The sequence below is a fragment of the Lepeophtheirus salmonis genome, chromosome 6 (assembly GCF_016086655.4).
Source record: "Lepeophtheirus salmonis chromosome 6, UVic_Lsal_1.4, whole genome shotgun sequence".
Taxonomy (NCBI): Eukaryota; Metazoa; Arthropoda; class Copepoda; order Siphonostomatoida; family Caligidae; genus Lepeophtheirus; species Lepeophtheirus salmonis.
Window position 1 is genome coordinate 5954728 of NC_052136.2, and position 25031 is coordinate 5979758.

Consider the following 25031-nt stretch of genomic DNA (forward strand, 5'->3'; position numbering starts at 1 on the left):
TCATCTTATTAACCGTTGATCACCTGCTTTCATAATTTAATTTATGTCATAGCTAACATTTTAATCATACAAATATGTACACCCCCTTCATTCGGGAAAAACGGGAAGATAATTGTAAGTGTTTTCACATGTAACGCCACACTGAGCATACAAGGTCACCAGTGTGGAGGTTTATTAGTTATAAAATTTAGTACATACTCTCCAGCCTGGTCCTCTCTGTTCATTTCGTACGTGAGTGAAAGCCACTCTTATAGAGACGAGCCATTATTAGAAATATACATTCCATTTCGTAACATGTACTGTCGTGTGCCATGAATACACGTCCCATAGATGTGGAAATCCACCCCTTAACTCTCACACCGACAACATCCAAAACCACCATCACCAAATATAAAAACAACAAAAACAATACCTATACAACTCCATCCTCCCTTTTTTGATTTTTGATTAGTTTTTTAAAAAACCATAATTTAGTATGCATAGTTTTAATAATGCATATATATATATAAACAAGATATCTACATATACATATTTGATTATTTTCAATAATATAGAAAGAAAGAAACACTATTACTCTAATAAACTACTACTAAACCATGAAATCCAACCAACCAAACAAACAACTTGCTCTCTACTTTTCATTCTTTTTAAAATATATTTTTTGCTACCCCTTTTCTTATTATCCATCCCAAATGTTCGTTTTTTTACCATTTCAACAAATATTATATCCCCAAAGTTATAGAAAAAGAAGAATGCTAAGAAAATGTTAAGTATATATATATATATGCGAATATACTACATAACCTTTAATTGGTGTGGACCAAAAACCTGAAACATATTATTATTGATATATATTAATATAATATGATTGTAGGTCTTTTTTAAATCGAAAGAAAGAAAGTATACAAAACCATTTATAATAATTATCCATGAATTTTGTTTCTCTCAAGTTCTGGCAGTTTTGTGCATGATTTTTTTAAAATTAATTATTAGTTTTTTTAAAAAGAAAAAAACAACACAATTTTTAGGGCTAAAATACTTATATATATATATATATAATAATAATAATAATGAATATGATAAGATGATTAATAATTATGATAACAAAGAAAAGAAAAAAAAAACTGAAAATAATAGCTTCCTTCTCAGGGCTGCAAAAATAAATTAAGATTTATTTATTTATATATACATATATATTTAATTAATTAATTACTTAAAAAATTATTATTATATTATTGTTACTACTATTAATTACTATTTTTATTTGTACTTAATATAGTTACTACATTATTCGCTGCATTTTACTGCCTCCGTTAAAAATAATATATTTTTTTTTTTGTCAATTTTCGGTCTTTTTACTAAAATTTTCTACTTGTTCCATTTGAGAACAAAGAAAGTGAACAACAATGGACCGAAATACACATATTTATTAATAATAACTATTATTATTATTTTATTTTATTAAACTGTTAATTAATTAATTATCGAGAACAAATAAGAAGTCTTTATTATTACCTACTACTATTATGATTAATGATGATAAGATGCGATGTGTATGTGAAAGATTTTTTTGTCTTGTTTAATTTCCCTCATTTACTGATTAATTTATTTATTTGTTCTTATTGAAATTTTATTATTTGACAACTTCTATTATTTCCTTATTATTGATATATAATATTTAGAAGGAAATTATAAAACATTTATTCTTATTTCAAAAAATTATTTCATTCTCGAATCTGTGTGTCTTTGCTCTCTCCCAATGTTCGAATCCCCCTAATCCACACTTTGCGTCGAGGTCACCAGGGTGTGTCAAAAATGGGAATATGGAATAAATGCTTCTAGATATAGTTTGAGTAGCCACATTGGGATATAATTCATATTTGCTATCATTGGGAAATACATATTTTGGGATTTAGAAAAATGTAAGAATTTAATTGCTCCACAATTACACAATTGAAATCCATTCCGAGTAAGTTACTTTGAATGGGCGAGGTGAGACCATTTACTTTCAAAAATAGAGAGTTTCAAGAAGAAGAAAAAAACTCTGAATTACCTGCGATACTTTAAACTTACAATTTTTGCCGAATCTATAATTTTGGGTTGATAAAGAAAAAAATTCATTGATTTAAGAGCACTACAGTGTGTAGCCCCTGCAGTACAAATCCCTGCGAATCCCCTCGACTCTATATAACACTTTTTGCAGGCTAACAAATTCGTCAGTCAAAAATCTTATTATATATATACCGAATTATATGAAAATTTGTAATTCAAAAAATATTTTTCCCTTCTCTAATTAGTAATAATAAGATTCACATTTTTTAGTCGCCTCGAAACAAAATGCTGTCTTCCTTTTGTGGACGTGACACTTTTTGAATCCGAAAAAAATAAATGCGTTTTTAGAAGTTACGGATGCTTTAATATTCTCATATAAGAAATAGGAGGAAAACATTATCTTTAAAAAGTGATTAGGAATAATTATTTACGATTGAAGTGAATTACTTTTTAACAATCTTTTATAATTTTTTTTTAAAATTGAAGTGAATGAGTAAAAATTCATCCTTGACTATTCTGCAGTTTTTTATAAGGCTTTTAGAATGATTCCTCAGTAAAAACTCTTAATCTTATGTTTAGAGCTAGTATCTACCTTCAATAAACTTAACTACACATTAAATGGAATCATGAATACATTTACTTGTAAAGAAAATATTTACAAATAGTTTGCAATAAGTTTCTTGAAAGATATAGTATTTTCGAATGATAGCAAATTTAATAGTCATACCAGATACATACATAAGCAATGGTTGCGGACCCACATTTTTAACGGACCCTGCTTAATACATAATTAATAATATGTCAACAATGGGGTCTATATTGCCAGTTGACGATAGTTGTACGATGTACTATTTCATTATATTTTGAGTCTCAATTCTTACTCAAGCTCAATATAGAATTCAAATGAATATTGGTTGGATAATCTTGTTCTTTTTGAAACAATAGTCTGAAAAACAATCTTATTTAATAGAATTCAAATACAGACAACCAAAAATGATTCATGACCCTTTAAAAATGACTAATTTATTGTTGATTTTGGCGAGTTAAAATTTGTGATATTTGTTTTGACCTTTCCTGTATATACATGCCAAGGCCGTAATTTAGGCTTAATTATTGTATGATTTTCTATACTAAACAAAACAGCCTGCTGTTAAAGATTTTAAAAAATTGTACAAAAAATACTTATAACCTAGGGTATTAATGACATAATTTGCATTTCATATTGGTCCATCTTTAATAATTAATTAACTAATTATTATCTCAAATACATCAAATCCTCAATGCTTTCCTTTGACATAGATAATTATTACATTAGTTATTATTAGAGATATAAAAATCCAGTTATTTGGTTCAATTCATTAGTTTACAAATACTTAAAGAATGATTGCGTAAATATAATCCTTAAACTATTATATTCCTATTTTATGCAAATATATATTGTTAAATTATGGGGAGGAAAATTGAATTGACTACGGATAATTGCAGCACTTTTTGCTTTAAGCTTTTAAGCAAATAAACAATATAAGGAAAGCTGCAGCACTCGTTGCGACTGTTTTTCTTAAACAGAATCCTGTTTTCCGGAATTTTTCCTGGGTTTTACACCTATGGAAAATTCTCAAGAAATCCTGCATTCAATTGTACACTGAAGATGTTAAAAACGAAGAACATGGGTATCAGAATAAATTATGTATTAGGACGAAGGAGTCGACAGACATAATTGGAAAATACGAATACTTTTAGACATAAAATCTTGTCACCTTGCGCAATGAACATCTTTTGATCAAGAGTGTGTGAATGACTGAACATATTTGAGGTACAGGGCCGTGCAAAATTATTTACCGATGATGAAAATATACTTTTTAAGAGGTTTGTTGGCAACCAATCTGATTGTTTCGTATTGTTACTGTTAAAATAAACAAAAATCCTTCCTGTGAGAGCGTAACAACTGCCACACGTGAGACCATGTCCAATCAGGAAACAAAGAGGATCGAAATTACAGCACTCCTCCGAGCGGGAGTGCCTCATAACAACATTAAGGAACAGTTTGGGGCCTCGTTGAAGACAATTTACAACGTTTCCAAGCCCTTGGAGGCTGGGGGTGATCTCAAGCATTCCCCTGGGGCTGGCAGGAAGCCAACTGTCTCAACAAGGCAAGTAAAGGCAGTGTTCAAGAGGACTCCCACAAGGTACATTGCCGACATGGCCAGAAAGATGGGAACGTCGAGATCAACTGTTTCAAGGGCATTGGAAAGGGATGGAGGAAAGTCCCTGAGGCGTACTGAACGCCCTCTGCTAACTGAACGTCAGCGAGAAGTCAGACTTGAGCGTGCCAGAAAATCTTGAATGATATCAAGAGCTCCTCTGGACGCATCATCATTTTTTCAGATGAGAAAACTTTTACGGTCGATCCTGTTTTCAACAGGCAAAATGACCGTGTTGTGAGCTTTGGAGATGTGCAAGATAAGTACCGCTATGTGGCAACAGCAAAGCACCCTGCTTCGGTGATGATGTTGGGTCTCGTGGCCTCCAACGGGAAGGCCATGAAGCCAAGGTTCTTCTGTGGATCAAATCCATAGTCGGCAACTCTCCTTGGGTTTTTTAACAAGATGGAACACCCGCCCACGCTTCCAAGAAAGCTCAGGAGTGGCTCAAGGACAACATGAGCTTTTGGCCAAGGACTACTGGCCCCCTCAGAGCCCAGATCTGAACCCACTAGACTTCTCTATCTAGGTGCACGTGGAGACCAAGGCCTGCAAAAAACGACACAAGAACATAAATACCTTAAAGGCTGCTGTTAACAAGGCCTGGCCCTCCATGGACGCCGATTACATCCAGCAAGTCTGTGGCAGCTTCAGACGTCGCCTAACCAGTGTCATTGAGTCAAATGGTGGCGACATTGATTAAATTTGATCACAAACTATTTTATTATTCTAAAAATGTATGAATAATTGTTTCTCAAGTCATTCGAAATGTCATTATTGTCCGCGATATGTTTTGAACAAAAATCGGTAAATAATTCTGCACGGCCCGTTACATTTTTATTTATTTATAATGATTATAATCGATATGTCGTCTCTTTCCTTAGTCTTTCTAGGAAGGATTCTAGCTTAAAATGTATTATTTCTTTTTAAATTTCACAGTATTTAATATTGGCTAACAGGATCCCGCTTAACCCTAGTAAATGAGAAATCCTCGTTGCGACTCTTTTACATCTACTATGTCAGTGTTGTAATATCTCAAATTTATCCTCACTGAATGAGTTTTGAATTCTGAAATATTATAAAAATTGATTGCAAAAGAATCCATAATTCAAACGATATCTGTTATATTAAACCAAAGAAAAACTAATTGCATTATTACAAAAAATTTGCTCCTCCATAGGGCAATTATTTAATACCTTTACCAGTTTTTATCCAATATCTGAAAGTTATTAATTGAATTATTCTATAAAATTATAATTTAAATTTGGTAGCTATAGTTTTTATATATTCGAGAAAATGTGTCTATAGCAACAGTTCCAGATCTGCCCTACATTTAATCAAGGAATTCTAGATACATGAAAGTCTATCGACGTCCATATGTTTTGGTTCCCACTTGAGTCATAGATCCCTTCTTCTTATAACATATATCTAATACACTTTCAGTTCTTAGTGCTTAATTTGTATTTAGATACATTTTTAGACTGTACTTCTTTAAAAATAAATATCATACGATATCCAGGTTAAGAAATGATTTTTGTATAAAATAAATTTTAAGATTAAAATGTGAAATTAAAAAAATATGAAGCCGTTCTTTACTGAAATTTGTAGTTTGATATTTTAAAAATGTTAAACACAATATTCCAGGTGGTCCATTGAAATCTGTACACTTACTAATTCAATAATTAATGAAGGTTGAGTGTTCGAATCCTTATTTCAATATATTAAAGAATAAACAATTAGTTACAAAAAAAAAAAAAATCTAAACTCTGTAGCTTACGTATAAGTCAAGAACATCACAATTGAACGTGATCGACGAATTCTCATTCGCGCAATCAAAGTAGTTGGTCGTCTCCAGGACCAACTTGTACACCATCAGCAAGTCCGAAACGTTGTAGAGGAGGAAGGACTCTGACAAAAAGGGCAAACTGGTCCGAGGAAGTTAATAAAAATAGCCCAAGCCAAACCCCTCAAGCCCATCCAAGAAAGCTTGGGGGTTCACACAAGACTCTCCAGAGAACTATCAAAAAAGTAAGTGGAAAGATCATTTCAAGGGTGGAGAGGCCACTTTTGACACCAGTGATGATAGAATCCCATCTCCTCCGTTGCAACTCTTTTTTTGACACTTTTGGCCACCTACACAATACACCTATTGGAAGCATGTCGAGGGGAAGGCCTGCAGTCTCCTTCATCATAACAATGAGGGGCCCTCAAAGCCACTTTTAGCCAGCACTGGCCGGGTAATACGCCTTCCGCCGCCGCCTGCAAGCTATCATTGTCGCTAAGGATGGTTATATTAATGATTAAAAGAGCTCAGACACACATCCATTTATAGTATTCATTTTGTTGACATTCTATTTTAAATTAATAAGTTATATCTTATTGAAGTTTAAAATTAAAAGTGTTCAGATTATATGGACCACTTGGTATTTTTGGACCACTGATATATTATTGTACTGTGTGCGTAACCAAAGTTAGCACAACAATATTTGATTATATCTCTCATAAACAATGTGAGATAGATACTTGAAATTTTATTCTAATAAATTATCATATAATTAAGTTATCGTTTATTCAATATGATTCTCATTACTTGCCACAACAGCCTCCAACCGGGTCCTACAGACTTAATTCAAGCCCTTGTGCATTTTGTCCAAGGCTGCAATGATGAAAACCTTCAGTTCATATACATCCCTGGTGTGGGGGAGGTGCACAAGCTTCCCCCTCAAGAATATTCCATATGCTGTAATCCAATGGATTAAGATCTGGTGATGATATGGGCTACATTGGCAATGTTCCTGGGCTTTATTTCCGCGCGGAGTAAAGTCAGGACCTTGTTTCGTTTTGTTTCTTCCATGATTTAAATCAAAACAAAATATTAAAATAGTTGCTCGCAAATTTTCTTGATAAAATTATAAAAATTCAGTAGGCATTTCAAACTTGTAACTCTACTCTCCATTTCAAACCTTTTATGCTTGCTCAAATTTTGGTTTCGCACACTGTATATGTATAATTTAAAAAAATGACTCGTTTTGGAGAAGGAAAAATGATGTCTCTATTCCAGTTATCCAAAGTTCCATGATTTTATCAACTACATATGTTATTAGATCCCGGACTAAATATAGTCAAATCCGGATAAAGGTAACTGGTATTTTTTAGATGAAAAGTAGACTATGTCCGGATTTTTTATTATCCGAAGTATGTAAAAAAACCCATAATTTTAGGATACTTATGTAAATAAGTAATTTTGAAAATTTATATTTCGAGGCAACCCGTGTTTGATTAGAACCTGATTTTGACAGATCATTGATGATTTGTAGCTTATCTTTCAGGGAAAGTGTTTGTCGGAGGACACTCATATGTGACCGGTTTGATTAAAAAGCTATGTGAAATGAATTAAAAAAGAAACATAAGAGTAAAAAATGTTGGAGCCAGCTTACGATCTGTACCTATAAAATAGATTTATTCCATCTCATGAATTTCTATGAAGTTGATACAAAAAAAGCGAAGAACATATGAATTGAAGACTTTTTACCTCTTCTTTCTTCTATGCAAAGTATTTTATGTATTAAAAAGAACTATAAGCGTATTTTTTTATATCAGGATTTGACTGAATCTCTTTAATGAGTCACGATGGCTTCAATAATTTTTGACCATTCTTATATCACTTAAAATAAAATTTCTTTAGGAATTATTATAGAAGATGTGAGCTAGGCTGTCTCTGCTTGAGGTACTGGAGAAATGGAGGACATTTAATAAATAATAATACAATGTACTAGGTTTGCAATTATTAATTACTAGTTTGTAGTCTAGCGTGGAGTGTGGGTCGAGGCTAGAGTAGGACTAAGGAGGAGGGAGACGGCGAGACGTGAGTTGCTAAGAAGTGAGAAGTGTGTTCGCTAGGACTAGGAGGGGGAGAAGAGAAGAAAAACGATTGAATGATGCTGCAGACTGGAGAGCGTACGTGTGAAAGAATCAGAATGTTGTGATAAGATGGGCATGTTTATGTAGCAGGTGGAGGGTTGATGGGCCTGTTGGGGCAGGTTTTAAATCTACGCGACATTTGTGGCAAACTCGAATTAAAATACTAATAAACTCTTCTATTATACAAGGAAGAATGTCGTAGTTAATGAGTAAAGCTCGTTCAAAGTGGTGGAATGAGTAATTTGAATTCCCTTTTTTCCTTCACTTCTCCTGCTGTGAAGAAACTCTTGGGTTGGAAGCAGGGTGATGAGGAAGAGAAATGGGCCGAAAAAGCCATCGACTCTCTCGTTAAAAAGCTCAAAAAGACGAAAGGAGCAATTGCTGAGCTAGAAAAAGCACTTAGTTGTCCAAATGAAGTGGCCAAATGTGTGACGATACCTCGAAGTTTGGATGGGAGACTCCAAGTGTCGCATCGGAAGGGGCTGCCACATGTCATCTACTGCCGCGTCTGGCGTTGGCCAGATCTACAGTCGCATCACGAACTCAAGGCGCTTGATGTCTGTCAATATTCATTCGACAAGAAGCACAAGGAGGTTTGCATTAATCCATATCACTACAAACGGGTTGAATCCCCCGTTCTACCTCCAGTTCTCGTTCCGAGACATTCAGACTACGTCCCGGGACACTCTCTTCTTCCCTTTCAGCAAGTTCCAGAGCCTCCCATGCCACAAAATGTCTCATACACACAAAATGGCTTCAACTCTCCGCCTCCATCTGTTGCAGCTCCCCTACAACCCCCCTCCCAGCAGCAGCAACAGCAGCAACAACAACAACAACAACAGGCACAACAACCTTCGCCAGCTTCTTCTATTAATCCACAGAGTCCCCTATTTGTTGGCCCCGATACACCTCCTCCCGCATACACGCCGTCCAACGAAGATCCTAGTAGGCGAACCTCGCAGCAAGATGAGCATGCTATGGAAACAGTCTCTGTTACATCCCCGGAAGCACCTATGAATGACTCCAATGCTGTACCCTATCAAGAGCCTCCTTATTGGTGTTCCATTGCTTACTATGAGCTTAACTCCAGAGTTGGAGAGTTTTATCATGCACAAACTCACTCCATCCTTGTGGATGGCTTCACAAACCCATCCAACAACAATAATCGCTTCTGTTTAGGTCAATTATCCAATGTGAATAGAAACTCCACCATTGAAAATACGAGAAGACACATTGGCAAAGGTGTGAAGGAATCCATGTTTGCATTTTTTCATTCCTATTTATATTTTATATCTCTCTTCTAGGTGTTCATTTTTATTATGTTGGAGGTGAAGTCTATGCAGAATGTCTCTCTGACAGTGCTATTTTCGTGCAATCACGCAATTGCAACTATCATCATGGGTTTCACCCTACTACCGTATGCAAAATTCCTCCAGGATGCTCTTTAAAAATATTCAATAATCAAGAGTTTGCTCAACTTCTCTCTCAATCTGTCAATCATGGGTTTGAAGCTGTTTATGAGCTTACCAAGATGTGTACAATTAGGTATAATATATTATCATATTCATTTGTTAGTTAAGAATTTTTTTTTGTTCTCTCATTTTAGAATGTCGTTTGTCAAAGGATGGGGAGCCGAATATCATCGACAGGATGTAACTTCTACTCCTTGCTGGATTGAAATACACTTGCATGGCCCTCTTCAGTGGTTAGATAAGGTTCTAACACAAATGGGCTCTCCTCAAAATCATATATCTTCAGTCTCTTAAAAAGGATTGAAATTAAATCATTACCTAGAGTACATCATTTATATATATATATATACAAAAATTCTTTAAAATCAAAATAAAGATTAATATTTACTACCCAGTTCCTTTTTATTCAACCTTTTTCTATAATAATTGAGAATATTTCATTATTGGTCGCAACTCGTCACACTGAAAGATATTTCAATAAATTGGATGTTCATAGATCCCTTGGAGTGGCTACAATTCTCTCTTACGCACGAGAGTTTGAAAAACATAGTTAAGATAATGATATCATCAATAATTCTAGTAGTTGAATTGTGAAATTCGATGTTTTAGTGGGTACCATTTGTACTCAACGTCTCCCTCAGTAAATCCTATGTACATGTACGATGAGAAATATTTTTCATTTTTTGATAAATCTTTGAGTTGAAGGTCATTAAAAAAAATATTAGTGGTACAGACTTGGTCTCAAATCCTTATTTTGAAGTCTTGAAGCTTGGTTAGAGCTCAAAATCGAAGACTAGATTTCCCTTAAACTAGAAAGCACAAGACATTACTGGATTTGGGATTAACTTTTTAAGAATTAATTTTTTCAAATTCATTTCATTTTTTTACAAGACAATGTAAATAATCCTGAAAGTAACTTGGATGGTGAAAAAAACTCCATTCAATTCAGAATAAGTAGCAAAAATTTTAACAATTGAGATTTTATTCGGTTGTGGGGGGGACATTATTTTTGATTTCTTATCACTAATTTATGCTGAACAATTCAAGAAAACCCTAAAGACCACATTAACAACCAAATCATTATTATGCACTCTATAGAAATATTCTGTAGTAATTGTGAGTATAGATTTGAGACTTGATACCAAAGACTGCGGATTCTACTTGGACTTGTAAAATAGGAATTTTTAATCCAGCTCTGGCTAAAAATAAAATACTCTTCAAATCTACCTTAGATGGTCCTTATCAGGCTTTCTCATTTCCGGGAAATATCTGGATCCCAATAGTAAATAATTTAAGTACAATTTTAGTGACTATTATTACATTTTTAGAAAAATGATTACATTTATGGATAGTCTTACCCATTTATTCTCATTTTATTAGTATCAGTTATAGTGTGAAGATTATTTTTATTAAAGCTGGTGGATTCAGCTTTTAGATTTCAGTAACTCGATCTCACCTCCAATAAATAACTTAAATAGGAGCCGATGAAGACCTATTTTTTGGTGTACAATTGTAAAATACACAACCCGGCCCGCGGGTTAAAAGAAGAATCTTTATACATTTATAACTAGAATGGGCACATTGCAGAGCACAAATGTCCTCATAAAATCATTTTCCATAATGAGTTATGTATCTCAATTTGTTCAAAAGTGTGGTCGATTATGCATTTTTTACGTTTTGCTTGACGTTTAATGGCTTCTTACTGCTTACAAACAGAAAAACGGAGGCAATTGCACAACCTCCGTTCACTTTTGTTGACAAAGGTGATTATAATAATTGAATAATGCTTATATTATGAAATAATTATATGTGGGTGTAAAATCCTGGGAAAGCAAATTTTTGGGAGAAAAACCCTGGTCCATTATGTTTAACATTACAATCACTTGTCATCATTGCATTTTGTTAGATATTTAATATGAATCCTATTATAGAAGGTCATATTTAGGAGCGTCGGTAAATATTTGTCATGTTGCTTTTACAAGGAGTCTAATACTTTTTGACTCTTGTGTATTAAATAGTAAATACTATGTAATTCTGTTAAGGCCTGTCATTTCATAGAGGTAGTGGGACTCAACATTTAAACACATGTATATTTTGGAAGTAATGATATATTACTTATTTGTTGGAGTTTTTGTCAGTATAGCACATTACTAGGCACATAGTGAACGATAAAAAGTTTGTACATTTATTAGCGAACGTTAGAATTAAGTATAACGCATGGCGAACCTTCATAGTAATTACATTTTCCCTCGTGTGGCAATAGCTTCATCGCCTCAGCTTTCTCTAACCAAAGAAATGGATAATACTACAAAGGATAAAGAAACTAAGAGATTCACAAAATCTGTATTATTGTCCAAGATACCCACAGGTGTGGTCAGCTACCGACCAAAGAAGGAGTTTCGTCTTGATAGTTCGTGGTAAGTTGGTATAAATATATAGTAATCTTCCTAATATCTAATAATATTTCTTTCGAATTTCAGTATGGATAATTACTTATATAATTGATATTTCCGTTCTAAAAACCTTTTGAGCAGTGTGTGGGGTGGGGGTGGATGGGAAATTGAATCATACTGACATATTATGTATGTGGTGAGTTAATACAAAAACGATCTTGAACAACTATCAAGAAAAAAAGAAAATATGTCCAATTTATTTTTAAACATCTCAATATTTCCATTCACTATTGGCTTTATATTCAAATTTCTAGGATATGGTGAGACACTCAAAAATATCAAATGTAGTTTAAAACCTTTATGTGATTTATGCAAATGTATTTGGCCACGATATGGGCTTTCAAATACATAGATTCCATTCATTTCTAACTATTTCATTGTGACGATGCATTTTGAGGGACTTTCAGTACCCAAGGGATAAGTCAAAATATTCCTTGATGATAATTAATCCATGGAAGAATAAAAGTTATGTAATCCCAGACTCCATTTTGGAAAAATCATTCTAGCTTGCTTTTGTGTTGACGGGCCGCATATGAATTTATTTTCAATTAATTACTCTGATTTTAAATACTTTATGTTTTTTGATTAGCTCTTATAGAAATTATTATTTATAATCAATTTTGATTTCTTCATACTTAATGCTACATATATCATTTCCTCTCGGAAGGTCAAAAGGGATGCATTAAAGCTTTGTTGCTTTGATTTATTTATCAATTGTATCACATATTATATTTATATAAATATGCTGTTTATTGTTTGATTCTGCTATCAAGTATATATGTAATGCTACATAAAACATCCCAATTGAACAATGGAACGAAATCTCTGACATGAAGGACATTTGTATTTTGTACCTATGTTATAGAATTATGTTCTTATAATAGAGCACAGGAAATTTATAATATTATTATTTAACACGTGAATTTACCTGTGATACTTATCTTGCTTCCCTAATGGATACAAGTATGAAAAACATAGGTGCATATTTAATGTTGAAGATTTTTCATTCAAGTTTCTACTATCCTTGACCGTTAACGATTCAATAGGGCATGAATAAACTAAAAGTATATGTATTATCTGCAAGGTGGCGTTACTGTCTTTAGCTTGTTGTTTATCTTCTGAACGCTTGTTCAGAATAATTTTAACAGCATCTCTATGTGAGAAACATATCAGGCCAGCCGTTATTACTTACTCATCTCTATTATGTAACTTATGAGAGATTAAGAGCAACTTTTTTAAGAAATTTCCAATAATCATTTATGTAGAACACATAATTAAATGTCGATTGCTAAGAAAAACATTGCCCTAGTCGCAACTATGACTACACAGTACGAGAAGAGGATTGAGATAGCAGCGCTCCTCCGCGAGGGAATTGTCCCAGAAGGTCATTGGGAGTACACTGGGGCCTCAAAGAAGAGGATTTACCATGTCTTCATGCATGGGAGATATCCTCGAGGTGGGGCCATTCCGCGCGGAGGAGCGCTGCTATATAAATCCTCTTCTATAATAAAGATGATTAAATAATAACGTTTGGACGGGGATTGTGCATGTTATTTTTTATCAAATAATATTATCATACAGGGAGTTGTCTTATTTTGTCACAAGACGGCGTCACTTGCTGTCGGTTTGTTTACAAACTAATATAAGTAAACAATTCTAATGTCCCATTGAATTTAATTAAAATGTTCTCCAAGATTATTTCAATCATTCTAGTAGTCTTTGATTCAGGCTTGGATCCCTTCATACTTTTTCTGTTCATTTTTTAATAAAACAAAATAACGATCACGTGGTTAATACATAAGAAATTTATTTGGCTACAAAAAAACAAAAACACATTATTCCTTGCGAAATTTCTTAAATGAATCATGTAACCTTTCATCCAAAAAAGAAACAGAAAAAGGCACACAATCAGTTGGTAGTGAGCCAAATAAGTCGATCATACCAAATGCTATTAAGTACTCTCAGACTATCATTGTCATATTATTTCTTTGTAGTTTTTAAAATGAGTTACATATATAAATTTCACAGGAACATTTTATCAAAAGCGTAGCTATACATTTTTATATGATAACAAAAATTTCTTCATATAATTAATAAAATGGGCAATATAAATGCCATGAGGGATCAACAATAAATTGTATTCCTGTCCTTTTGGAAGCGGAGTATAAGTATTCTTGGCTGATTATTTCCTTTATTTTTCTAAAATAATAAAGTATGAAATAGTCATAACGTATCAAATGAGAGGAGGGAATCGACAGCTGACAACAAATTGGAGTTGGTATTTGTGTGCAAGCGAAATAAGGCTGCGTTCGATTTTGAGATACCCCAGATGACGTCACTCAATTATTTTTCTTCTTAACCAAGGGAACATTGAAATGAAACCTTTATTGTATCACACAACCTTTCTTCCGAAAACAAACAGAAAAAGTCAGTTTGTAGTAGACAATTCCTCCCAACTATGGAACTATAGTTCAATGATTCGGAAATTGTTCTCAGCTTAACAATAGTTAAATCTAATTCAACTAACAAAACGGTAAAAGAAGCTATAAGGAGAAAAGAAGCAGAAACATCGACGGCTGTCAACAAAATACACTGTATTGTATTTTTTTTTTGTTATCGAGGTAACGCCTTGTTCACTACAAGGTTTCTTGCATAATGTGTGCAGTTTTTAATTCCTTCGCACACAGCTTATTAACAAAAAAATAAACAAAAAAATACAAGGTCAGCTGTCGATGTTGTACTTATTTTCTCAGTTTTCTTAACGTTGATTGGTTAAATTAGAATGAACTCTTATTTAGCAATAATCAATTATAAAAAAATATTTAATATTAAGTGCATATTTGGAAAAAAATGACTAACTAACTACTGTTTTTGGCCCCTATTTCTTTTCGAATGAAATAACATTTCTTGGTATAATACATTTAACGACGTGTGCAATATGTCCACAGACGAAGTCACTTTCTCATTTTCCCTTCTTACGTATGCAATTTTTCCCTGCAGAATTCATCTTGTTAATTCATAGAGGTTGAGTTGGTTTTGGTAGAGTAATTTATACTTTCAGTGCTCCTTGCGGACAAAAAAGTATTATTTTAGCCAATTAAATTTAGTGATAATTGATCACGTGGTCATCGTTTCGCGACTTGGTTTTACCTTTGCTCCTGCAGTAAATCTGTCTTTTGGCCAAAATTAAAAAGGTAAGAAATTAATGTTTTTTTCCGTTATTCGATTCAAAATTCAAAATCAACGGAAAGGGTGAACGTCATACATTTTCCACTCAATATCCAAGCCTGATTATATACCATCGACACGATTAATTCTAAAGTTTTCTTTTATTCAGTTTACATGTCAATGAACAAATCTGAACTGGAAGAAAACTTAGAGAAAATGAATCATTCTACACTTGTATCCGCTTATATTCAATTGATGGATAAATTGCGAATGGCAGAAGGGCAATTAGACAATAAAGAGAAGCTTCTTAAAGGTTATCGAATGAAATTGGAGGAAAATGAAGAGCAGAAAAATCTGTTGGCATTCGATTTGAATGAAGTTCGAAGTCATCTTCGCAAACAAGAAACTCTTCTGAATAATTCACGTGAAGGTAATTTGAATTTGATAGTGCCTTTTAGGGATGTATCCAGGGGCAGTTGCAGGATTATATATATATTTGTTCTTGGAAAAAATTTAACTCCACTCCATAATGGGGTCGAATGTCCTTTTTTTAAGAAAATAAATCAAAACTTCTAATCTCGGTCTTCCCATTAATTTTTATCTTGCAATAATTTTTTCTATTTCAAAAAAAAAAAAAAATTCCTTCATTGGAAGGGTGGAATACAGTCTCTATAGCGTATCCCCTGTGGACGCCCTGGTATCAGTTATAAAATTTTGAACCCTCGACCTAAATACTAAGGAAAGTCCGAATCGGACGCATAAGCTGTCCCGTATAACAGTCTTTTAAGTAATTTTAAGTCCTATTAAGAACCGATACAGTCCTAGTGCCTTGAAAGTTGGTGTTGGGGTTAATAATTGTAATTAGATGAAGAACATTTTTCTCCCGTTGTAAATTTCATAAAATGGATAGACCACGGCTATTGGTTAAAAAAATATTTAAAATTGAAGTTCGCGCTCTTTGTGTAATTGCAATCTAAACAGGATTTTTTATTTTCCAAAGCTGTTATTATTATTCTTGAAGAGAGAACAATAAATATAAAATAATCTCTAAAGACAAAGAGTGACTGTGATCATTTGTTGTGGAATTATAAGTGTAATTCCACGTTGGACTCTGAGTAGAATTGAGGATCGACATCGTTGTAATCCCTGCATATATCATTGTTAGATGCTGAGTGGGGTTGTGTTTATTTCCTCTTATAGCTATTTGTTGATAGTCTAATGATACGGTACGGCAGCTAAACTACTCTCCTCCAAAGCATTCTTCAAATTGTTAGGGGTACCAAATTAATTTTCGCTTTTTTTTTAACATACCGGTAGGTCATATTTAGTGATGAAAATCTTGTGTATTTTGAAAGGAGAAACGGTGCCTAACATGATTGAAGATAACCCCCAACAAATTCTCAGTATCCCTCTCCATTTTTCATGAGCACACTCAAACCCAGTTACTCAATGCTTAGACAGTTTCTCTTCAAGAATAAAATAATAATAACAACAGCTGGATATATATATTTTTTTAATATGACGTGATGAGCCAGGGTCTCTCAATTAAAGTACTCCCTGGTTGAGCTTTAGCTAGATAAACCTCATCTAAAGTCACGTTCATTATTTTACATTGTTATATAACTAGTGATATATCGTATGTATTTTGGGAAATAAAAAAAACGAATTCAATATGATAACCACGACAATTTGAAGAATGCTTTCGGGGAGAACAGGTTAGCTTGAGGAGCTAGGAGGGAGAGAGGAGGAAATAAACGAGGACATAAACAAGAATTACTCCAATGTCGATCCTCAATTCTACTTGAATTTCAACAAGGACTTACAATTAATTATAACTATGCAACAAAACGTGAAGGTTATATGAGCTCATATATTAGGAAAAGAAGTTCATTACTGAGGAGTTAAATAATTATGACAATCGCTAAGGAAACGAAAATTCATTCTTCAGTTATCAAGTTATTACACACGATATACACAACTATTTATAATATTATAATCTATGACCATAGCCTCTTTTCCCCTCTTGCGTAGCCCCGCTAATACTATTTTATAGCAAAAATGTCTCAAGATCAAAATAGGCTAAAATTAGTATAGTTTAATTTCCTAATTCTAAATAACATGGTCTTATTTTTTTCTCTATCAGTCTATGATTCTTAAAAAAAAAGCAATTATGTTTTTGATATTTCAATCTTAGAACATAAAAATGTGTAATTTAATGGGATTGTATAAGTATTACTAACTCTCAATTTGATTACTAATTATAGATGACTTTGGATTTTATGATAAATGCCGATATCAAACTGTAGGATGTAAATTTGAAGTGCCAAAGATAATCTACCACGAAAGAAATGAATGCCAGTTTCGACCCTTGAGATGTCCGTCATTAACTTGCGAAGAAACTCCTTCTTTGCACGGCTTATGGAAGCACATAAATGTACTTACTTCCTTCATTTATATATCTATCATATATTTAGACAGGAACCCGTTCACACTTATATATTCTGTTCATCCATTCTTTTTCAATCCTTCATTAAAAAAAAAAAAAACCAACCAAATAAACGAAGACCACGTGATCAATTTTGTTCATATTTCATTGGCTAATAAAAAACTTTTTTCTTCGTGAGATGTGGCATTTCAGATACCATAAATCAACGTACCTTGAGACAAAGTATATCAGAGACACTGCTTTCTTGAAAAAATGATAGCAAAACATGCTTAATTTTGTGACGTATTAAGTATAATCTTACAAAAGGACTCATATATTGCCCACCATTGGACAAATCGGATGAAGATAAATTAAATTTATCTTCCTTATGAAGAGGTGTACACTATATAAATTTGTCCGCAGGCCATACTTTCCATCTGTGACTATATTATTGGAGGAGGAGCTGATGGCTATCAACTTTTTCTAGATATTTGGACAATGCGCACTTTGGAGGATAATTATATCCCATTACCTATGTGGAGAAGCGTGTGAGTTTGTCTCTAATGGAATATTCGGGGGAGATACTTTGAATCGATCCGTGAACTAAGGGATGAGGCCGGAAGAGATCAGATCTCATTATGTAAGGTAAAACTACTTTTTTTCTATGTCACCTCATCCCTCAGCCCATGGATGGAATCTGAGTCCCTCACCCCCAATTATTCATAAGCGAATAACTCACAATCTCCTTCACATAATGAAACCTTCCATCTCCTTTCGTGATCCTCCAAAGTACTCATTGTATAAATATCTCGAAAAACCGTAGGATTCTTCTCTCCCTACGACAATCACAGTGCCAAGTACCTGCCTTATTATTAAAGGGTTACGATAATTGATTTTCATCTTACCGCTTACGCGGTATCCAATTTGCAGATAGAAAGAGAAAGTATGACTTGTGGACAAACTTCTTATACTTAAGTCTTAATATTGGGAAGAAAAATTTAATTTATCTTCATCCCTGGGGCACGATATATGAGTATAACTTACCTTGAGAATTCATGGAGGTTGCCCAATTAATAATTCATGATATCCTCAGTGCTCCTAGTGGACTAAAAGTATTCATGTAGCCAACTAAATTTAGACAACAATGATCACTTGATCCTCTGTTCACCATTTTCTTTTAGCTTTTAACTTGGGAGTAAAAAGGTGTCTTTGAAGAACAATAAAAAATGAGTGAAGGAATGAACGCCGTTCAACGGTTTTTTTTCGTTCAAGCACTCAAAAATGAACGAAAAGCATACAGAGCCCTCATTTTCCGCTCAATCTCCAAGCCTACTTATATTCATAAACAAGCAAAAAAGCTTTTTATTTGTATTTTTACTATATTTTTTTAAACCCAATACACCATTAATGATGCTGTGAACTTTATATTAGGAACTACATGATGGAAATACCAAGGGAAAGGACAAAATTTGTCACAATGATACCAATCACTTAGTTTCAAGCTATGTCAACATTGATAATGAACCTATATTTTATAAAAAAAACAAGTAAGTAAATACTTAAAGTACTATAAATATTATTTTATTCTCCAAAGCTATTGTAATTATTCCTTCATTCTTGAAGAGGGAACATCTAAAAATAAAGTGCAACCACGAGTGCGCTTTCTCATGAATGATGGAGAGTCACGCTGAGGTGTTATAGGTCTAAGTCCTTCATAGATACAGTGTTGTATTTGTGTTTATTACAGGGCCACGGTGTTACCTCGCTAACACAAAAATACCCTATGTATTTTGTTGTCAGCTGTCGATTGCCTCATCTCGCTCAATACGCGATGGCTATTTCATAATGTATTCTTTTTGATAAACAAACTAAGTAATAAGTTATTCTCGTTTATATAATATATATCTTGGCCATCTTATTATTTATATGAAGACATTTTGGCTATCAAATAGCAATACAAATTAATAGCTACTCTTTAAAAAAAATATTATTAAGCAATAAAATAATAATCGAAGGAATCAAATACAATGTAGATTGAAATATTACAAATATGTTTTAAAAATGGTGAAGAAATAATATATGTTCATAAACCTCACCAAGGGCGTCCGCAAGGGGCTGGGGTGGAAGGTAGAATGTTTTTTTACGTTAAGGTGAAAAAAAATTTACTAGAAAATAGAGGTCAAAATTTTTTGTTAAGGAATTATTTTCTAAAAAAAGGACATTCAGACAAATTACATAATTGGAGAAAATATGTAAAAACAGCGACAGTTGATAATAAAATATAGTGTACATTTTTGTGTTAGTGAGGTAAAGTTGAGTTAGATCAAGAATAAAATAACATCTTTGGTAAATAAAAAAAACCCTACTCCCATAGCCAAATATATTGCACGCGTTTCAAGTAATATATTTTTACAACTCAATCCATATATTTTACTAATTCAATGTCGGATATTCTTTAATTCTATTAATATTATTACGTTAGAATGAGTTGGGTGACCAATGAAATGCAATATGATGGCAAAAGATTCTTTTTGGAATGCATGAGAATCCCTCCAAATTGGCATTTATGGGTCTACTTCATTGGCTCTACTGTAGAGGCTTCAAGATATGCGGCAACTATAGCTTTATTTCGAGAGGAAGAGTACAAACGACTCTCTTCAGAAAATGGGTTGACATCTCAACGGAGTTTCACGGGTCCGGTAGGAATTTCTTTTTGTAATTTGACAAATGAGACTATTTTTTAATAATATCGATATGTCCATACAGGGTCGCTTTTGTAGGTACATTGTGGTTATTTAAATTGGCTCTACGCCTGATTAAAGTCAGAGTATATTTTTTTTAAAACTAGAAATCTTTTTTATAAGTCCTTTTTCTAAAATAAGGCAATCAAAATAGTATCTTACCTAAAAAAACGTCAATTTAGCTCTGGCATTCTGGTAAAAAATATCAACTAAAATTTAAAAAAAAAATATAAATGTCCTCTCGATATTAAAAAAGTGACTCCGAATAAAGTCAAACCTGTTCCGAAAGGACATCGGTTTTAGTTGTATTACCAAAGTAAATCCCATATCCTTTTCTTAAATTTATAATTGCTACAGAATAGAAAAACTTGGTTTAAGAGGTCACCTGGACTAAAGGGGTCGCTTTTTCAGTTTTTCTTGCGTGATTGCTTAATTCGACTATATTTTCTATCTTTAATAATAATATTTGACTTTAAAAAAAACGAAAGAAAAGACATTTATCTTTGGACTAGGCCCTGAATTTGTATCTAATAAGAAACCATTGCAGAGAATACCAAAAGACGTCTAACCTTTTTATCTTCCAAGAACAGACTAACAATGCAAAAGCGTTATGGACATGTGTACAAACATAAAGACATAAATTTGAGAATCGAATGAGAGTTGAGAGTTTCTTTTTAATCAGACATTAATTGTCAGTGTTGAGTTTCAGTTTCTTTTTTTTTAACAAGTCCAAAATACACACGATTTTCATCACAAGTTATATAGCAAATCAAAATAATGAATCATACTTAAGATAAGGTTTAGTAACGAGCGTATGTAGCTAAAGTTCAATTCCCTCCCCTTCCTCATCACGTTGTATTATTTTTTTTTTTAGGTGTTATTTTTTGAAAATTTTTATTTATGAGGAGATAACATATAAGTATTGAGTATCTACGTTTAAGTTTACTCATGACAAAAGGACAACAATACTGGGGAGTGATCTTCTATAATATTAGAGCACATTTTTTCCTTTCGTCGTCCTCTAATAACTCTGAGTAATAGGATAATAAATTAACATCAAGAACGGAAAAATTATTTAGAAAGCACATGTTGATATTTAATTGCACCAACCATTAATAATTAATTAATGAAGTATATGTATTATTTGAATATGAAAATATAATTAATTACTTTAACTTGTCATTTGACAAATCTAATTCATATTCGACTTTGTTGGTGGACAATTATAAATTATGCAGGCCAGTATGTTTTTATGCAGTAAAATGCTCTGAAATAGTTTATATTTTGCAATCAGTACTACTACATCCAGTCCTGTAGCCAGACTCCAATATCCAAGGAGGTGCACAAAAATTTTAGAAGGGCCAAGTTCGTCACTAAGATTTATATTTTCGGGTTGAATGGCTTGAGATAAAAATATTACTCATTTGTTTTTGAAAAGATATGAATGATATTTTTGTCTTTGTATATTTAAGCATATTAAAGTATAAAAATAAATTCTTAAATTTCAAAGTGTTTATTATTTACTATCAGGAATTGCCCGGAATTATTAGGGGTCGACGAACAGTCAAACTTTTATTTGATGATATAGAAGATAACTCCCCCAAAAATATCTTTTGAGCACACTTATACGTAGTGTTGGGTTGGTGTTGGTTTATTAAGTTCAGTCTAGTCTTACGGCCGGTCCTATCAGTTCTAGGAACAGGTCCTTAACCGTCCGTCTCTTGAATTTTTGTTAAAAATGTCGATGGTTTGATGCCATTTATTTAACAAAGTTATCTGAAACTGCTGCTCCGAACAACATTTAATCAATATTTCAGACACCAGTTCTAATAATTACTTCAATGTCAGACCTAAACCCCTTAAAGACCTTGATACATACTGCATCCGTGATAATAATTGGCCTCGTCGCATCCAACGGTATGAAACCAATCTGGTTCCCCCACCGGATATCGCATTAAAGCTGACGATTACCTCGACATCATCAAGAATAAGGTAGTGCTGTGGCTTCAGAAATTGCCCAGGGAGGGGTACGTCGTATTCCAGCAGGACAGGGCCCGTGTACATAGACCAAGCCGTCCAAAACTTTCTGGACAAGAATTTCCACAAGAACGTTACTTAATGGGCTATGGAATTTTGGTCCCCCAGAGTTCTGACCTCAACTCACTGGACTACAGCATCTAGGTACATATTAAGGCTAAGGCCTGTAAAGTTCGCCACCCCAACGTGAATTCCCTCATGGCTGCGATGGACAAGACCTGGGCCTCAATGTCCTCCAAGTACCTTTGGTAAATCTATGCCAAATTTCCCTCACCTTGAGCCCCGTATCGCAGCCAATGGCAGATATATTCATTAAAAATGGTAATCATAAGAGTTATATCCATACGTTATATATGTATATGACGTATATATAAGTTAATATGCGCCAAATGGGGTGTCCAGTTTCCAGAGGCTTCGATCAAGAAGGAGTGGGCCAAGCAGACTACGACCCAGTATGTAGTCAGGCTTGGTCCACTCTTTCTTGATGGAAGCCTCTGGAAAATGGACACTCCTACGAGGATTAGCACACACCCTCTTCTTTAGGCGCACCTATAAAGAGTAGTCCAAGAGGTTCGCGTCTGGAGAGGAGAGCTACCATATGCTAAGGTCACAAAAGGCCGGAAAGTTATTTCTCAGAATGGCCTGGGTCTTAGTGGTGCTCCGTCTTGAGGTAAAAAAAAGTTGTTCCCGATGAAGACATGCTTAACAGAAGCTTATACATTGTATGAATGTTCGATTGTGATGTATCGGCTGTTCTGCTTATTCACAGTGGCAACAACGTTGAAAATTTATTCACGAGAAAAGAGTAAAACTTTGGCACAATTTTTCTTGCCCTTGAAAAAATTTAGAATCTTCTTTGTTCTTTCCAGCCTTCTCAGCTTCCTTTGTTCAAACATAGGAAGTCTTGTTGTCCTCCTTCGAGATTTTGCAACAATACCATTCTGGTTTGAAAATAATAAAATGTGTACCACTGGAATAGATCAAAACTATAAAATATATAGATTAACCTTCCTTAATGTAGCACAAATCCCAAAAATTATATCCCTATTTCCAACTCCGTCTTAGGAAGGAATAGAATGGAACTGATACTCTAAGATGATGCAATCCATTCCATGGATTATTCCAATATCTGATTCATTGTTCAATTTTCTCTTTGGATTATGTAACTAAACAAAAATCCTATGCATGCATAAGAACCTGGATATTTAATGAATAATAAATCTAAAAAGATGATTTGTTGGAAAAGAGAACAGTCGCTCAGTAGTCATGCTATATACCATTTCCATCAGTAGAGGTAGGAAACACTAACAAAGTTTTAAAATATTTATCCCGGTTTCCCGCTCAAAGACAATTTCCCAGGAAATGATGCACCTACTTCTACAATGCATCTTCAAAGCTGAATAGAATAGTTAATTATTAAATTAAATGGGACATTGTAATATGCACATTTTTGCCACACTTGAAATTGTCATTTATTATTTGGTAAGGATATCATATATTTATGTTTTATATATGCTTAATAAAACAGACAATATTGTTTGATATTCAACAGACAGACAAATCCTTATTAATTTCAACAATATTAAAGTTCAAGGAATAAATAGGAGTGTTGTTTATAAACGTCTACCTATCATCATAATCTTCGAGAAGATTCAATAAAGTGAATACGTTTTAAACACTTAAAAATGAAATTTTATTCAATATCTTCAAAAATAGGATATAGAATAGTAATTATATTTAAAACAACAAGTTAAAACAAAATAGAAGAAGAACAATCTTAAAAAAATAAATATATATAGGCAAAAGAGGGCGCAGATTTATGCAGTAATTGCAACCTATATTAATAAAGACTCATTTTTAATAACGAGCGTGTGTAGTTTAAGCTCAGTACGTCATATTAAAACGGAAAAAATGAGTACATATCTGCATATATATAATAGAGTTTGTGTGCATCCTTTATTTGTGTTCCCACCGTTAAACGTAGGAGACTGAAATTTTGCAGGGGTGCCTCTTTTGAACCTGTCCAATGCCACAAAAAGATGCATTTTGGAAATATGATCCTGAACCTTAATTGTGCTATTTTGTATTGTCAATTTCCAGAGCATTTTATTATACTTCTCATCTAAACAAATTTTTTGACGCATATAGGTTCGTATGTTATTTGAAGTTTTAAAGACTTTTTTCTTTAAATTCATAATAATACAGTTATATATTTATTAAGACGCTAAGTTATAATGCTTCTCCGCACCGAAGGGGTCTAAACATTAAGAAGAAAAACATTGACTATAGTCATTGGGATTTCCCAGTCCTTCCTTGGCATCAGAAAAGCGGGGTAATTCTTTGCAGGTATAAATGAACTTTAGGGAGGTTTAGCAACAAGTGAAGCTCAGTGGGTCTTAACAAAATGAAAGAATATATTTAGGGTTGTAACTCTTAAGCATTTTTAGCCTGTGAATTCTGTTTTTGTTGTCAAGATGTTTATTTATCTTCTCAAGCTGTTGTTATCATTCTTTTATTCTTGCCGAAATCAATTCTAAGTATGGAGTAACTACAAGGTGTGG

General features: G+C 33.3%; 3 protein-coding genes and 1 long non-coding RNA gene across 4 annotated transcripts in view; 3 read left to right on the top strand and 1 right to left on the bottom strand.

The window, feature by feature from the left end:
* Positions 1-770, top strand: part of PMCA (plasma membrane calcium-transporting ATPase 3) — a 29169-nt gene extending 28399 nt beyond the window's left edge. Inside the window, 1 exon segment of the mRNA XM_071889495.1 lies at positions 555-770. Within this exon segment, the coding sequence (XP_071745596.1) occupies positions 555-579 (25 nt within the window). The 3' untranslated portion in view covers positions 580-770.
* A 4593-nt stretch (positions 771-5363) lies between these two features.
* LOC121119681 (uncharacterized) lies at positions 5364-8190 on the bottom strand. Its single transcript, XR_011780822.1, has 6 exons — positions 8049-8190; positions 7700-7983; positions 7217-7632; positions 6844-7083; positions 6031-6531; positions 5364-5960 (listed from the first exon to the last, which is right to left on the bottom strand). It is a non-coding gene; the product is annotated as an uncharacterized lncRNA (long non-coding RNA).
* On the top strand, positions 8179-10036 carry Mad (Mothers against dpp). Its single transcript, XM_040714415.2, has 3 exons — positions 8179-9416; positions 9479-9719; positions 9781-10036. The coding sequence occupies exons 1-3, from the start codon at positions 8408-8410 to the stop codon at positions 9938-9940; spliced, it is 1410 nt and encodes a 469-aa protein (XP_040570349.1). The 5' UTR covers positions 8179-8407; the 3' UTR covers positions 9941-10036.
* A 3553-nt stretch (positions 10037-13589) lies between these two features.
* Positions 13590-25031, top strand: part of LOC121119339 (uncharacterized) — a 50083-nt gene continuing 38641 nt past the window's right edge. The window contains exons 1-4 of the mRNA XM_040713979.2: positions 13590-15697; positions 17532-17701; positions 19124-19239; positions 20175-20391. Of these exons, the coding sequence (XP_040569913.2) occupies positions 15442-15697; positions 17532-17701; positions 19124-19239; positions 20175-20391 (759 nt within the window). The 5' untranslated portion in view covers positions 13590-15441. The remainder of the gene's footprint in view (positions 15698-17531; positions 17702-19123; positions 19240-20174; positions 20392-25031) is intronic.